Source organism: Condylura cristata, unplaced genomic scaffold (genome assembly GCF_000260355.1).
Source record: "Condylura cristata isolate star-nosed mole 26May11 unplaced genomic scaffold, ConCri1.0 scaffold00015, whole genome shotgun sequence".
In the NCBI taxonomy this organism is placed as follows: Eukaryota; Metazoa; Chordata; class Mammalia; order Eulipotyphla; family Talpidae; genus Condylura; species Condylura cristata.
In genome coordinates, this window is record NW_004567116.1 from 48,715,873 (window position 1) to 48,729,511 (window position 13,639).

General features: G+C 39.2%; 1 protein-coding gene across 2 annotated transcripts in view; it reads left to right on the plus strand.

Moving 5' to 3' along the window:
• The first annotated feature begins 8,275 nt into the window (after positions 1 to 8,275).
• Positions 8,276 to 13,639, plus strand: part of LOC101619922 (chromosome unknown open reading frame, human C11orf73) — a 61,136-nt gene continuing 55,772 nt past the window's right edge. The window contains exons 1-2 of one of the 2 annotated variants that reach the window (XM_004683270.1): positions 8,276 to 8,516; positions 12,390 to 12,627. In XM_004683270.1, the coding sequence (XP_004683327.1) occupies positions 8,487 to 8,516; positions 12,390 to 12,627 (268 nt within the window). In that variant the 5' untranslated portion in view covers positions 8,276 to 8,486. The remainder of the gene's footprint in view (positions 8,517 to 12,389; positions 12,628 to 13,639) is intronic. The other variant, XM_012725663.1, reaches the window with a different exon arrangement.

Here is a 13,639-nt window from a genome sequence, read left to right on the forward strand (position 1 = left end):
TGTAATGATCAGTTTTTGTTCACTTATCTAAAGAAAGCTTTATAATGTGGTTAGATGTAAGCTCTAGTACAGAATTTAACTCTTGGTTTTGCCACTATCTGACCCTGGCTAAAAAAACTTAACATCTCTGTTATAGTTTCTTCAGGTGTGAAACAGGCATAATAATACCTACTTCATAAGGTTATTTTTATGATCAAGTGATTTAATATGTATGAAGAAAGTAGTGAGAAGAGATTAGTACTTGAAGTATACAAAACTCAAAGTTTATGTTTTAAGTTTATATTTTACTAACCTTTCTTACAGGTCTAACTGCCATTCACTATGCAAAAAGATTTTGGTAAACTTACTGGGAATGTAATTACCATTAAAACAAAAAGGAGAGGATATTGAAACCTTAGGTGCAGATGTTTAAAAATGTTCATATATTTAAAGGGTGTGGTTACAAGAAATTACTATAATAGAGGAATAGAGGCTATCATAAAGTCATGAGAAGTGGTTCTTTTACCCTAACAGAATGTTTTGTGTATATTTATGCATAAGAAACAGCAAAAATCAAATTGAGAAGTAAAAGACCAGAAAGTTCCAAGAGTTTACCACTAGGATCTGGGTTAACCTCAAGTGCAGACAATCAATTCTGCTTTTGTAGTGCAAATGTGGCAAATTTGATATGTAAGCAAATAGGCATGTTTGAATTCCAGTAAAACAAATCGTGAAAATGGGCAGTGGGCTACTTTCTGCCCACAAGCTGTAACTTGCTGATCCATCCTGTGGACTGTAGGCATTACAACTAATTAAAAGACTCTGGGAGGCCCCTAAGGTTGCTGGAAATTAAGGTCAACCAAATAGCTCACAAAGATCCACTAGACTATACATTACATACTTAGACTACTAGAGACTAAAAGTACCAGAATTTTAGATGTAAAGGAGCCACTACAACTTCCTCCTGGTCCATATTTTACTCTTTCTTGCTTGCGTATTCTCCATTTCAGTTTTTACCTAATATGCTGCATAATATATTCAGTTGTGTTACTTTTACTACTGGAATATAGGCTTTATGGGGCAGACTTTTTTTTAACATTTATTTGTGCATACAGAACTGGGGTACAGGCCAGAGGTGCAGGTGCGGTGAGAGGCTTCATTAGAGCCAGAATGAGGAGCTGAGCAGGCAGGTCGTTGAAGTACACTGCTGAGGGAAGCAGTGGGTAGGTCAGGAGAGGTCTGCCGCACTATGTGGATCACCTCTGCAGCAGTCCGGGATTGCATTCATGCAGAAGTGGCTTTAGCTTCTTAGTGCTGTGCTTTAACCCGCTGTGCCACCAGGGAGAGCCAGGGGGTGGACTTTTTTACCCTTGTTTGATTTCACTCATAAAATTCCAGCACCTAGAACAATGTATTTGTAAAATGAATGGAACAAAATGTGCAGTCACAAAAGTAGTGAACAAAAACTGCTAAAATTGATCAGGAGAATTTGAAAAGCAGAACTTTTACAAATTAAAATGGTGTTGATGTAAGCAATGACCTAGACAAACTGCTGAATTAGTGAACTGTAGGAGATCTTAAACTACGTAGGATGTACCAGAGATTAAGGACATGAACACGAGTTCTCAAGAACGATAAACTAAAATGTTGAATACAATTAATTGGAAATGGAAAAAGTAAGGAAAGATGATACTGAAGAATTACTGTTCGCATATGTAAGAGTACTATGTGTGTTAGAGCTAGGGGAGCTGGTGGTTCTGGCATCTTCATTTACTTGTCATGTCTCCTCCCACTTCTATTGCAGTCAGCCACTAATCAGCTGGTCTGCTTCAGTGTGCCAAGCAAAGAACTTCATCCCAGGCTTGCCTGTCATGGGAGCAAGCCACCTCAACTTATATCTAGGTAGAAAAGTAAACAAGGCTCTAGTTGTAGCCTTTTGTAATTAGACAAGGTTATTCAAGTTTTACAGGTTGTTTGAAGGCCACCTGCCCTATAATTTGAAGGACAATAAGGTGGGAAAGCTCCAGTGTTTTTTTTTTTTAAAGATTTATTTATTTATTTGTACAGAGCTGGGGTACAGGCCAGAGATGCGGAGGGTGAGAGGATTCACCAGAGACAGCAGGGAGCAGAACAGGCAGATCGATGAAGTACACTGCTGAGGGGAGCAGCGGGCGGGTCAGCAGAGGTCTGCCACGCCATGTGGTCACCTCCCGGGCAGGCGGGGATCGCTCATGCGGAAGTGGCTTTAGTTTCTCAGTGCAGTGCTTTAACCCGCTGCGCCACCAGGGAGGGCCCCCTCCAGTGTTGTTTTTAAGAGTTATTCAAAGCATTGAATTGGGGTCTAGGTCAGAGGTGCAAGGGGTGAAGAGAATTCACCAGACACAAAAGTGGGGAGCAAAACAGGCAGATCTGCTGAAATACACTTCCAAGGGAAACACTGGACAAGACTTCTAGAAGTCTGCTGCACCATATGGGTCAAATTTGGGCTGCAGTGGTTATAGTGTGATAGTGCTGAGACTTATTTTTTTAGGCCACCAGAGAGGCTTCCTATTTCTACTTCTTGACTAGGAATTGCTATCTCTGGGCCTACTGAGGCCTTGACACTTGATCTAAACTTCCTTTCCTAGTCACTCACTACAAGTATTCCAGTTGATGAGCTTTGCCACATGCAGTTCACATGTGGAATCCCTTTCTTCCTGGATTACAACTGCATTTGGGCAGTAGGCACTTAATGGAAGTATTCTGTTAGCTTTTCTGGACTACCAATTTGAAAGTCATTAGCTTGCCTGGACTACCAACTTAAAAGTTACTAAGATCCTGTACAGCGGAGGTGTTGCATGCCGCAACACTCAACACAGACCAAAGTCATGTTCTGTCCTATCCAGGAACCCAGTCTTGATACACATGAAGAGTTTGGCTAATGGACACATGAGGATTCTCGCCTGTGGATTTCAAAAGTATTCCTGGAACCACCACATCCAGTGATCTCTGTAAAAGAAGTGTAAAATGATATAAAAGATAAGGATGCTATTGTTCCTATTTTACTCATGTAGTAGAGCCCAGTGCAAAATGAAAATGCAACCCTATCATTGAAAGAACAGTAAAATGGTTAAGAGGTCATAAAACAAAGCTTTTCTTCCATAGTAACTTTCTCAACTTGGTATTTTCTTTTACTTACTAAGTAAAATTTTGTAATTAATGAACATGAATTTTACCATCCAATTTCATACTGTATATTAGCTCTCAATGCAAACATTAAAGCATTAAACCAACTGCAATCACTGAAATTACATGAGATTGCATGGGTATTTTGTAGCTCATATGTTCATGTGTATTTTCTTCGTGCCAGTACAATATACACTGGACAAAAGTTATAGGTCCAACCCCCATAAAAGTGAGTTCTTTATCCTATCAAATACCCCAGAAAGCACATGTCTATTTGAACCTGGTAAGGCCTTAGAGACTCGTGTGCAAGTACACCATTGCAGGAAAGAGTTTAACCTGACTCCTTAAAATTCTGGTCCTCCCTGGGGTCACAGTGGTTTAAAACAGCACTGCAGGCTGGCTGCAGCTGCTTCAGTATGAGTTCAATCCCCAGCTAGGAAGGTGACCCACATGGCCCAGCAGACCTCTCCTGCTTGCCCGCTGCTCCCCTCAGTGGTAAGTCAGTCTGCCTGTTCTGCTCCCCACTCTGTCTCTGGTGGATCCTCTCACTGCCCCTGCACCTCTGGCCTGTACCCCAGCTTTGTATGTGTAAATAAATATGTTTAAAAAAAGGGGGGGAAGGGAGTTAAGATCCTTAAAAGGTAGGTTCATGAGGGAGGGGCAGTGAACACGTAACTGGTCCTGGGTTGGGCTACATTGGAATGTATACAGACAGGTTACACTCCAACTGTGCATGCAGGCTCTCGGCCTTCTCCCATAGGAAATTGTGAGAGGATCACCAGCCTAGTCTTTTTGTTTAGTGTGACACATTATGGTCAGTGTGGTGGGCCAAGTTCTGATCTTGTCCATATGTTCAAACAGGACTTAGGGCAACTTGTCCTACTGACTTGTAGTTTCTATTACCTAAGCTGTCTCAGCATGTAGTTGTTATTTCATACTTTTTTGTCAAGACATGAGGTATATGTATTTTCATTATATAGTAATTTTCTGTAATACCCCAGGGCAAAGGATTTGACAGTCCAATTGGGTAGAGGGCCACAGCTTGGGATTCACATGGGAGTACCTGGCTTCACAGTGCAGCCTATTGCTCATTTCCATTGTTGGGGCACAAAAGGAAATTACACTTCTCAGGGTTGTCTTGGATGGTAAATGAATGAAGCACTTTTTCTTGGTAAGAGAAAAAGTCATACAGAAATTCAATAGTAACAAGTATATCTTCTCTATACATGGGTGAGATCCAACATGACAGAAACTTACTTACTTGGCATTAGAAGTTATTTTAAATAGCTTGGCTAGGACATGGAGGCTGTAGAGGAAGGGACATTCAATTAAGGCTTTTACTGGGAAAATTAAATATACTTAGTCAAATAGATACAGTGATTAGGTCTTCCTGAAAGAGACTCTTAGACAAGTTTAGAAATAAATGTCAAAAGCAACTTACAGTCTTCAGACCCTTCCCATGAACTAAATCTCTTGTCAAAGACAAATTTTGGGTTTCTGTTTTTGCATTTTCTTGCAAGGTGACTCTAATCATGACAGGTGGTGAAGATGACTGGGAGGCAGAATCCTTCAGGTTCTTAGGAAATTTAACTCCACTTCTCAGTGGTCTCATGTTTGGAAGTTTCTCCAGCATCCAGCTGTGTGACATTTTCCTAGAATAATCCATGAAGTTAGGTCTGAGTCCAGGCTCCAGATACTTCCACACACATTGCTGCTGCAAGAGAATTTATTTCGCTTTTTGGTACCACACACTGTCAGCATTTTTTGTGTCTTAATGATGTGGAAGGATAAACTGAAAGGAAACTAATCAGTTACCCAGAGTTGGGATTACTAAGGATAAAAATTTCCCACTCCTTGCCCAGAAGGCAAGTGTGGAAGACTAGAATAGATAAAGGGAATTTATAAGATGCCATGGGATCCAGCAATAAGCCCAATCACCTTGACCATGACCAGTAGAGCTCCAGGAATGCAGAAGCAGTGCCTCAGGTAAACACCCAAGACCAGACATTCCAGAAGACTTGTCAAAGCCTGGGAAAATGGAGCCTGAGTCGCAAACCCTTCTTCCTACATTATGACTTCTCCCTTCTTGTACCTTTGCAGTGTAGGTAATAAATACCCCTTGCAGGGTATTCAATAAATTTGCCATTTCTGTCCCTCATTCTGTCTCTGGTGATTTTAGCCAACACCCCAGTTTTCCCTGCAACACCTTGCATTCCGCTTTTCTTCTGTGTTATCTTCAGTGTAAGTGACTGGTTCATACAAAAAATAAAAGCGAGAACAGGGTTCTTTGTTCTTGTTTTTGAAAATGCCCTTCTTTCAGTGTTCAAGCCAGAAGGCATGGCCTCCACTAGCTGTGAGTGTTGCACAGTGTTGAGTTCTTGTCTCATGCCAAAAATTGAGGACGTAGCACAAGGGATGAGATTTAGACAGTTTATTCAATGATAGCAAAGCAGGAAATCTCCCTGAAAGTAACAAAGAGGAGGCACCTGAATAGGCCCCACAAAATGCTATTTCTAAGGTCATTTATACCAAATTAGCTCATTAAGGGGCCTGTATCTATTGAATACACACTTGGGGAGGTAGCTTGGTAAAAGCAACTAAAAATGCAGACATTTTGCTAGAGATTAACATTCATAGCCAAAAATGCAGGGTTGTCACCCCCTCCTCTTCCTGTTGAGATTTTGGTGGTCTGCTTACATGCACATGCTTATAAATTCCTATTTTTTGATAATTATTTTTTGCCACTTTAACTTTCTGTGGGGCCTCCACCTTGCTCTACCTAGCCTGAATCTAATTTCATTAGTATTCTTAACCTACATGTAGTGTACTTCATAGGGGCTAGGGAGGGGGAGGAGATCAGGTAAGACACTATGCATGGGATTGTAGGAAATCTGCACACACATGTTGCTTATGGCTTGTTGGTCCTGAGTTAAGGCCACATCTGGAGGAGTGCAGGGAGCCAGTGCACTGAAGACCTGCCTCAGCACACTGGGATACTCTTCCGACTAGGTGTTCAGGAGAGCGATAAGGAGCTGCAGGAACTGGGCATAACAAGTTACTAGCAGCAGTGAAGGCCTGATTACTGTTGAACTGTATACATTCAACTTGCCATTAAAAAAACCAGTTGCAAATGAGACATTAAGGAGATTTCTTTAGGGTGTTAATCCCACATCTTGCAGATTGCTGGCTGTCTGACTAAAGTGTACCTTAAAGATTCAGTTCCTCTTTCTACTTTATAGACATTCAGTGGTAACAAGTGGCCTGAACTCTGTTCTTCTAGTTACACACTTAAATTAATTTCTAGACATAGTTCACCAGTGAAAAGGAGATAATCTCAAATCCTACATAATAAAGGTTGGGACAATTAATAAAACATTAATTGCAGCTTGCAAAATTATTTTTTCGGAGCCCTCCCTGGTGGTGCTGTGGGGTTTAAAGCGCATTACCACTTGGATGTGAGTTAGATCCACACCCTGGAGGTGATCCACATGGTGCAGCAGACCTCCCCTGTCTCACTTGCTGCACCCCATGGATGCAGGGTACTCATGGATCTGACTGTTTTGCTTCCTACTCTGGCTACGGTGAACCCTCTCACTGCCCCTGCATAATTATATTATGTACCCATAAATAAATAATCTATACTTTTAAAAAAGAGGAGAAAAATTAAACAAGAAAGAAAAAAGATATTTGAGTGATTAGGAGAATGTGTAAGAATTTACCAAGTATTACAGGCAAATTAGAAAAATTACATAAGCACAGGATGGCTGAATGTATGTTAAAAGAATTAAGGGAATGATTAGGGTACAAAGTGGGTATGGGGGAAACAGGAAATTAGTCAGGAAAAGTCATAATACTAAATGTTAACATTTTAATAGGATTATTGTGGAAACTGGTATTATATGTTTAAGAACCTTTCTAAGAACTTATGCTGTACTTAACTATTACATAATAGAGATAGGGAATAGGAGGGCAGGTGTTAGGTTAACTAGCCTAAAATTATATAGCTAATAAATGATAGAGATCTGAACTCTGGCAGTGAGGCTGCCCCTAAGGCCATTTTATCAAAAACAAAAACAAAACAAAAACAAAAACGGCCTATTCATTCTGAAGGTTGGATTCGAAGGTTGGACACATAGGTAGAAAGGTTGGAGACCTAAATCGAAGGTTGGAGACATAGGTAGAAATATTCTGTTTGTCTTTGGATGGGCTATCTCAAAAGGAGTGTCTGAAATAAAAGAGGTTGTTCTCGGAGTTTAAAGAGTCAGATTGGAGGTCAGAGGATTGTTCTAAACACTTTTGAACTTCCATATATAACCTGGAAGGGCAGATCTGTTGATGGGAGGGTGGGCTAAGCTGATATATTTTAAGGTGGGTAGAGATTCCTGGGGAGGGGATATCCTATCTTATTCAAGAAGAAAGGGAACTGAAGCCTGAAAGGGAGACTGTGTATAGCCAGCAATCAGGACTTAAGGCAAGTTTATTATGCCTATTTTTTATTTCCTAAGAACCTCCCCTGCAAATGCATATAGAACAAGGTAAAACATTTACAATAAAGTTCCCATTAATCATACACTGGCAAGCTCTAGTCTGTATTTTGTATGCTAATTCACTAAACCTTCATTGCAACCCTAGGCATATTTATTATGCTTATTTCACAAATGGGAACAATGAAGCTTAAAGGTATGTGGTTAACTTGCTTACGTTTTAAAGCAATAGGGGAGTTAGGTGAAGCTGGAAAAACTACAGTAAGGTTGCCAATGAGTACAAAACAGCTAATTAACAATTGGTACTTCGAAGATACCGTATCGCAACACAAAAAAATCCCTGTATTTGCTTCAGGATTCAGGCTCCAATACTTCGTGTTGTGTGAAGGTTTGGGGTTTGTCATTCAAATTAATCTTCCTCACCCACAAATAGAGAGTATAACCTGCACAAGCGCACTGTACTTTCTAATGTTTTACACATTAGTAAAACATCTCAGCGACTGGATTCCGAACTCGGGATCCAAACAATCCCACCACGCGAGTCCTGTTTCCGTCTAACCGGAAACAGCTGCAGGGCTCTCTGGGACTTGTAGTTTTAGCACTGGCTCCGGTCCGCTTTTTTTCCTCTGGTTGGATGGGCTGGTCAGAAGCCCCGGAAGTACTTGTTGCGGGAGCGGCATGGTTTGGAAGGGAGGGTCGGAGGTCACGGGGGCAGTAGGCGTTCCTGCCGCCGGCCTAGTCGCTATGTAGTGGAGGGGCAGGCTCCCTCCTGGATTTTCTGGAAGGGTCTTGGGCTCCACAAGGGCAATAGTCCCTGGACTTCTAGTCGCCTGCCAGCTGAGCGGAGCCGCCGCCGCCATGTTTGGCTGCTTGGTGGCTGGGAGGCTGGTGAGGATGGGGCTGGGTGCTAACAGGAAGGGGGCAGGGCCCCGTAGGCTAAGCCCCGGGAAGGGGAGGGTGCGCGGGAGCAGGGGATGCGGGCGCCGTTTCGTGTTTTCTTTTAGGTGGAGAGTGTGAGGGTGGAGAGTGGGAAGCTGTGGTTTTCTACTTTGCTCTCAGCTCTTTTCAGTCATTTAATCAGTAGTCAGATAACTAGCCACCATTTATTGATTGTGTATTAGGTACAAGGCAAGGCAATTTGAAAACAAAAAATTGTCCGTCGTATCAGCCATTCTGTAGCACTTATTTGGCATCTCAAACTTGTGATAATGATCATTGATAATGATAACTTGTGGTAATGATCATTGATAATGATAACTTGTGAGATGATCATTATCATTTCCATTTTGCAGTTGAGGTACTAAAGCTCAATTGATAGTGGAAACCTTCTAAACTCATAAAGTGAGTTAGAGGTAACGCGACATTTAAATCTAGTCTGTAACATCCTTTCCCCCCAAGTTTAAGGTGCGCGGACAATGTTTGAGGGCTCCTTTTAGAAAGACCCTAGTGAAAATAAGCTTGGGTATAAGAGTGGGCTGGTGGAAACGCCAGTAAATAATTTCTGATATGACCCACAAGGACGTGAATAGTGGTTTCCTTATTTGGTCAAAAGCGATAATCATCTTGCAAGATTACTTGAAAGAAATGAGATCAGCACCTGAAATTGTTAAGGAATAATTTTGGAGGGTGAATATGACTTGCCTTCCTTAGAAACCACCCAGAAGTCCATTTCGGACCTAACTCCTTTCATTTAGAGTTGTTGTTGTTTTTTTTTTTCTTTATCCCTGCTTTATTAAATGTTGTAATCCCTTTATTGACTGTTTTGGAGTACTGGAAAACACTAATAAAAACAAAGGACAAGTAGATCTAGCAAATCTCAAAACATTCTCCTACTAGAAAAATCCATTTAACAAGGGTTCAGTTTTAATTCTGTGAAATTTTTCTTTTAAGTTTTTGTTTTTGTTTTAAAGGTCAGTGTTAGAGTGTTCTAATACAGACGTACAGAATGTTTGGTGTTTGTACAGAATTGACATTTAAGAAATATTTTTCCTTATTCAAGACTTACAAATACTACAATTTTTCATGTTTTAAGGTTAAATGTGTGCTAGAAACTGGTGACACTGAATTTAATACTTTTATAGGCAATTCGATTTGTTTGTGCTCTTCCTTTGTTTTGCTCTCTATACTGAAGTATTTTCAATTGGATCAAAAACTTCAGAAGAGGAAATCAAATCTTACTTTAAATAATACTCATCATCTCTTAGGAGCAAATTTAGGGGTGTTCATATTGCTTGATTGCCAGTAAATAGATGCAGTTACATATAGTAGTCTCTCTATATTTTTTTACCTGTAGATAGAATATTATAGAGGAAAAAAGTAAAAATTTTAGAAAGAATATAGGAAAGAAAATGAAGAAGGTAAGTAAAAATTGTCCATTTAGAGTCTTAAGATATATTATTCGTATTTTAGAATTGATAGCTTCGTGAATAGAGTGGTAGTAGCCATTAAAAAACAAAACCAAAAAACCTTAGATAAGGTAAACTGTTCAGTCAGTCCACCTGAGTGTACTTTTAGAAGAACTGTTATTTCTTTTTATTGATGGATGTGATTTAGTAATTATCAATTATTCCTAAAAGTATAAAAAGAAATTTTCTTGTAAAGTTTATTTCTCAGATTTCAAAATAAGATCTCATTCTTTTTCAATTTATTTTTTACATCAGTCTCCATTCCCTTAAAATGAAAATAAGACCTTATTCTATGAATTGACATTTAATTCTGAAACAGGGAATTAGATTATGAAGTGAACAAAAAGAAGTAAGTTCCAACTTAGTATATTCAAAATATAAATTTTGCATTTTATGTATAGCTGACTCATTTTTAAAATTAATTTCTTTATATCATTAATGTTTATTTATACATGCATGAACTTGGGTGTAGACCAGAGGTGCTGGGACAAGAGGATTCACCAGAGACAGAGTGGGATGTAGAACAGGTAGATCTACTGAAATACCCTGCTGAGAGGGGCAGCTGGTGAGAAAGAAGTGTGCTGAACCATGTGGTCAGCTCCCTGCTGGGGGATTGAACTCATGCAACTGTCTGGTGATGGCTTGATAGCCCTGAGACTTTAACCCTTTTGTCACCAGGGAGGTCCACACCCTTGTTTTTTTTCTAAAGATTTATTTATGCATTCAGAACTGGGGTACAGGCCAGAAGTGCAGGGGCCATGAAAGGATTCACCAGAGTGGGGAGCAGAACAGACCTTCTGACAAGTACACTGCTGAGGGGAGAAGGGGAAGGGGTAGGAGAGGTCTGTGGCGCCATGTGGATCATCTCTGGGCAGGGATCAAACTCATGCTGAAGTGGCTTTTAGCTTCTTAGAGCTGTGCTTTAACCCGCTGAGCCACCAGGGAGGGCCCCCATGTTAATTTTTGAACAGTAATTGTTTTCTCCCACTACCATAGCACCTGTGATCTTAGTCCCTTGTGCTCTTCCCTCCCCCACTGTATGCCTGAAATCTATTGTCAACTAGCAAGTTTTCTTTTTCCTGGCCCTTTGTTCCGATTCTCTATTCCACCAAAAGTGAAACCATCTGATAGTTACCTTTTCCTCCTGGCTATTTTGTTTAGAATAATCCCTTCCAGCTCCATCCATGTTGCTGCAAATGGCACCAGTTTCTGTCCTTTTTTGATTGCTGTGACTCATTCACAGTGATTTTGTTTTATAAAGTCACACTGAATACTTAATTGGTAAATGCCAAATTATTGCCCATAGAGGAAGCCTGTGATCTCATTTTAATCAGTCTACCGTTACATAACCTTTCTGTTTAAAAATACATTTTAAAATATGTAATGTTGATTCCTTAACATTGAATTCACAGCCAAAAGCACTGTAATTCTTGTCTAAACAACTCAACACCTTTCCTGGGCTTAGAAACAGTAGTCAGCTTTTCAGGTTGGCTATTTTAAGGAACAAAATCATTGGAAAATGAAAATTAACCTAATGAGGCCCTAAAGAGACTTAGAAGGACATTTGTTTATAGGATGAGAGCTGAAGCTAATAAGCATAGAATAGCTTTGTTCCACCTCAGCTGGGAACATGCATATCAGGTAACTAAAATTTTTTTCTACTCTGCGCATGAACATGTCTGAATGAATGCAAAAGCTCAGTGAATATTGATTTTGGAGTTAACAAATTTTACTAGGTAGGCAAGTTAGCAGATACTGATTGTGAAAATAATGAGGATTGATTGTACTTGCTTCTGGATTGCTTACCTATTTTAGTAATCTAAGGGTACTTATCCTTAAGCTAAAGCATAAATCTCTGGTGAACTTTTTTTTTTTGTAAGATTTTATTTATTCATCCAGAAATGGAGAGGTCTGCTGCCTATGTGGATCACCTCCCTGGTGGGAATTGAACTGGCATTGAAGCAGCCAAAACTTGGCTTAACTTCATAGTGCAGCACTCCAACACACTGCACCACCAGGGAGGGCCCTATTTTGAGCAACTTTTTATAATATTCTGAAACCATAATGATTTGTTTATGTGTTTAGAATGCCTTCAGGCACTTTTGAAGTAAAGCTACATTTATAAAAGATTGATGTATTTATTAAGTGATCATTTTGCAGCTAATTATGTGGGTTTTTTTTTATTATTAAAATAAGTACTCTGGTATTATTTGAGAATTCCATAGGTAGATTCTCGGATTGTAGTTGGTATAATGACTGTAATCTACTATACCTACTGATGGCGTTTACAGCAGTACTGTATGGGTTAGAGAAACTCATCAAAACATTGAACTAAGGAGAGTTTCTTATCTTCTAGGTACAAACAGCAGCACAGCAAGTGGCAGAGGATAAGTTTGTTTTTGACTTGCCTGATTATGAAAATATCAACCGTGTAGTGGTTTTTATGCTGGGAACCATCCCATTTCCTGAGGGGATGGGAGGATCTGTCTACTTTTCCTATCCTGATTCAAATGGAATGCCAGTATGGCAACTCCTAGGATTTGTCACAAATGGAAAACCAAGTGCCATCTTCAAAATTTCAGGTCTAAAATCTGGTAAGAATAATAAATATATTAAAATAGTCTCATAATTAAACTTTTTTCCCTAACTAACGTAAACTAACATGGCATGTCAGATTTTTCATTAGAGTTTTTGGTTGCTAAAGTGATATATAGCATTACAAAAAACTAGATGATAGTGAAGTGTTTGAAAGATAACCTGTGCATTCTGCCATCAGAGATAACCACTCACTGATGTTCTTTTTGTATGGGACCTACCTTTGTAAAGGGATTAGTGGTTGTTTTAATTAAAATTCTCATTTGTAATAATGAATTAGTGGCTTTTTTAATTAAAATCCTCATTGTAGTAATGAATTAGTGGTTTTAATTAAAATTCTCATTTGTAATAATGCACATCTGTGTTTTAAATAAACAGAAACTAAGTAGAATTGCAGAGACAATTAGGTCTTTTTTTAATGATTTCTGAACTTTTAGATTTGATTACCATCTCTTCAGTTTTCTTATATTGTTTGTATTGACATTGCAGATGTTACACATTACAGGGACATAATCTTTGCTTTGATGCCTTGGTATTTTATGAATAAAAGTGAGAACTAAGCTAGGTACTGTTTACTTATATTGAATCTCTGTTTCTTTTGATAATCACGATGAAGATAGACAGGAAATTTCTTAGAATATAGAAATATAATTTTTTAGAGCCCAAAGAAAAATTGTATTTAGGCAACAGACTAATTTAAGAAACATTTGGGTATCTACTATGGGCCCTTGAAGATAATAATTAAGGTCTTGCTTGAGATAACTTATATCTTTATAAAGAAAGATATGTCTGCGGACTAGTAATTAGAGGGTGAGAAGTAATAGTGGGTGTTTGTACAAGTGCTAAGAGAGTGGAAAAGGGAATAATTAACTTATGTGCGGTAGGGAAGTTTTCTTGGAGGAGGTGATACAGGTTTTCTTGGGAAGATATAAGTAGGAACTTGTCAGACCTATGGGCATTATTTTCTAGAAGAAAGTAATACAGATATAATTATGGAAGTTGGAAAGCACA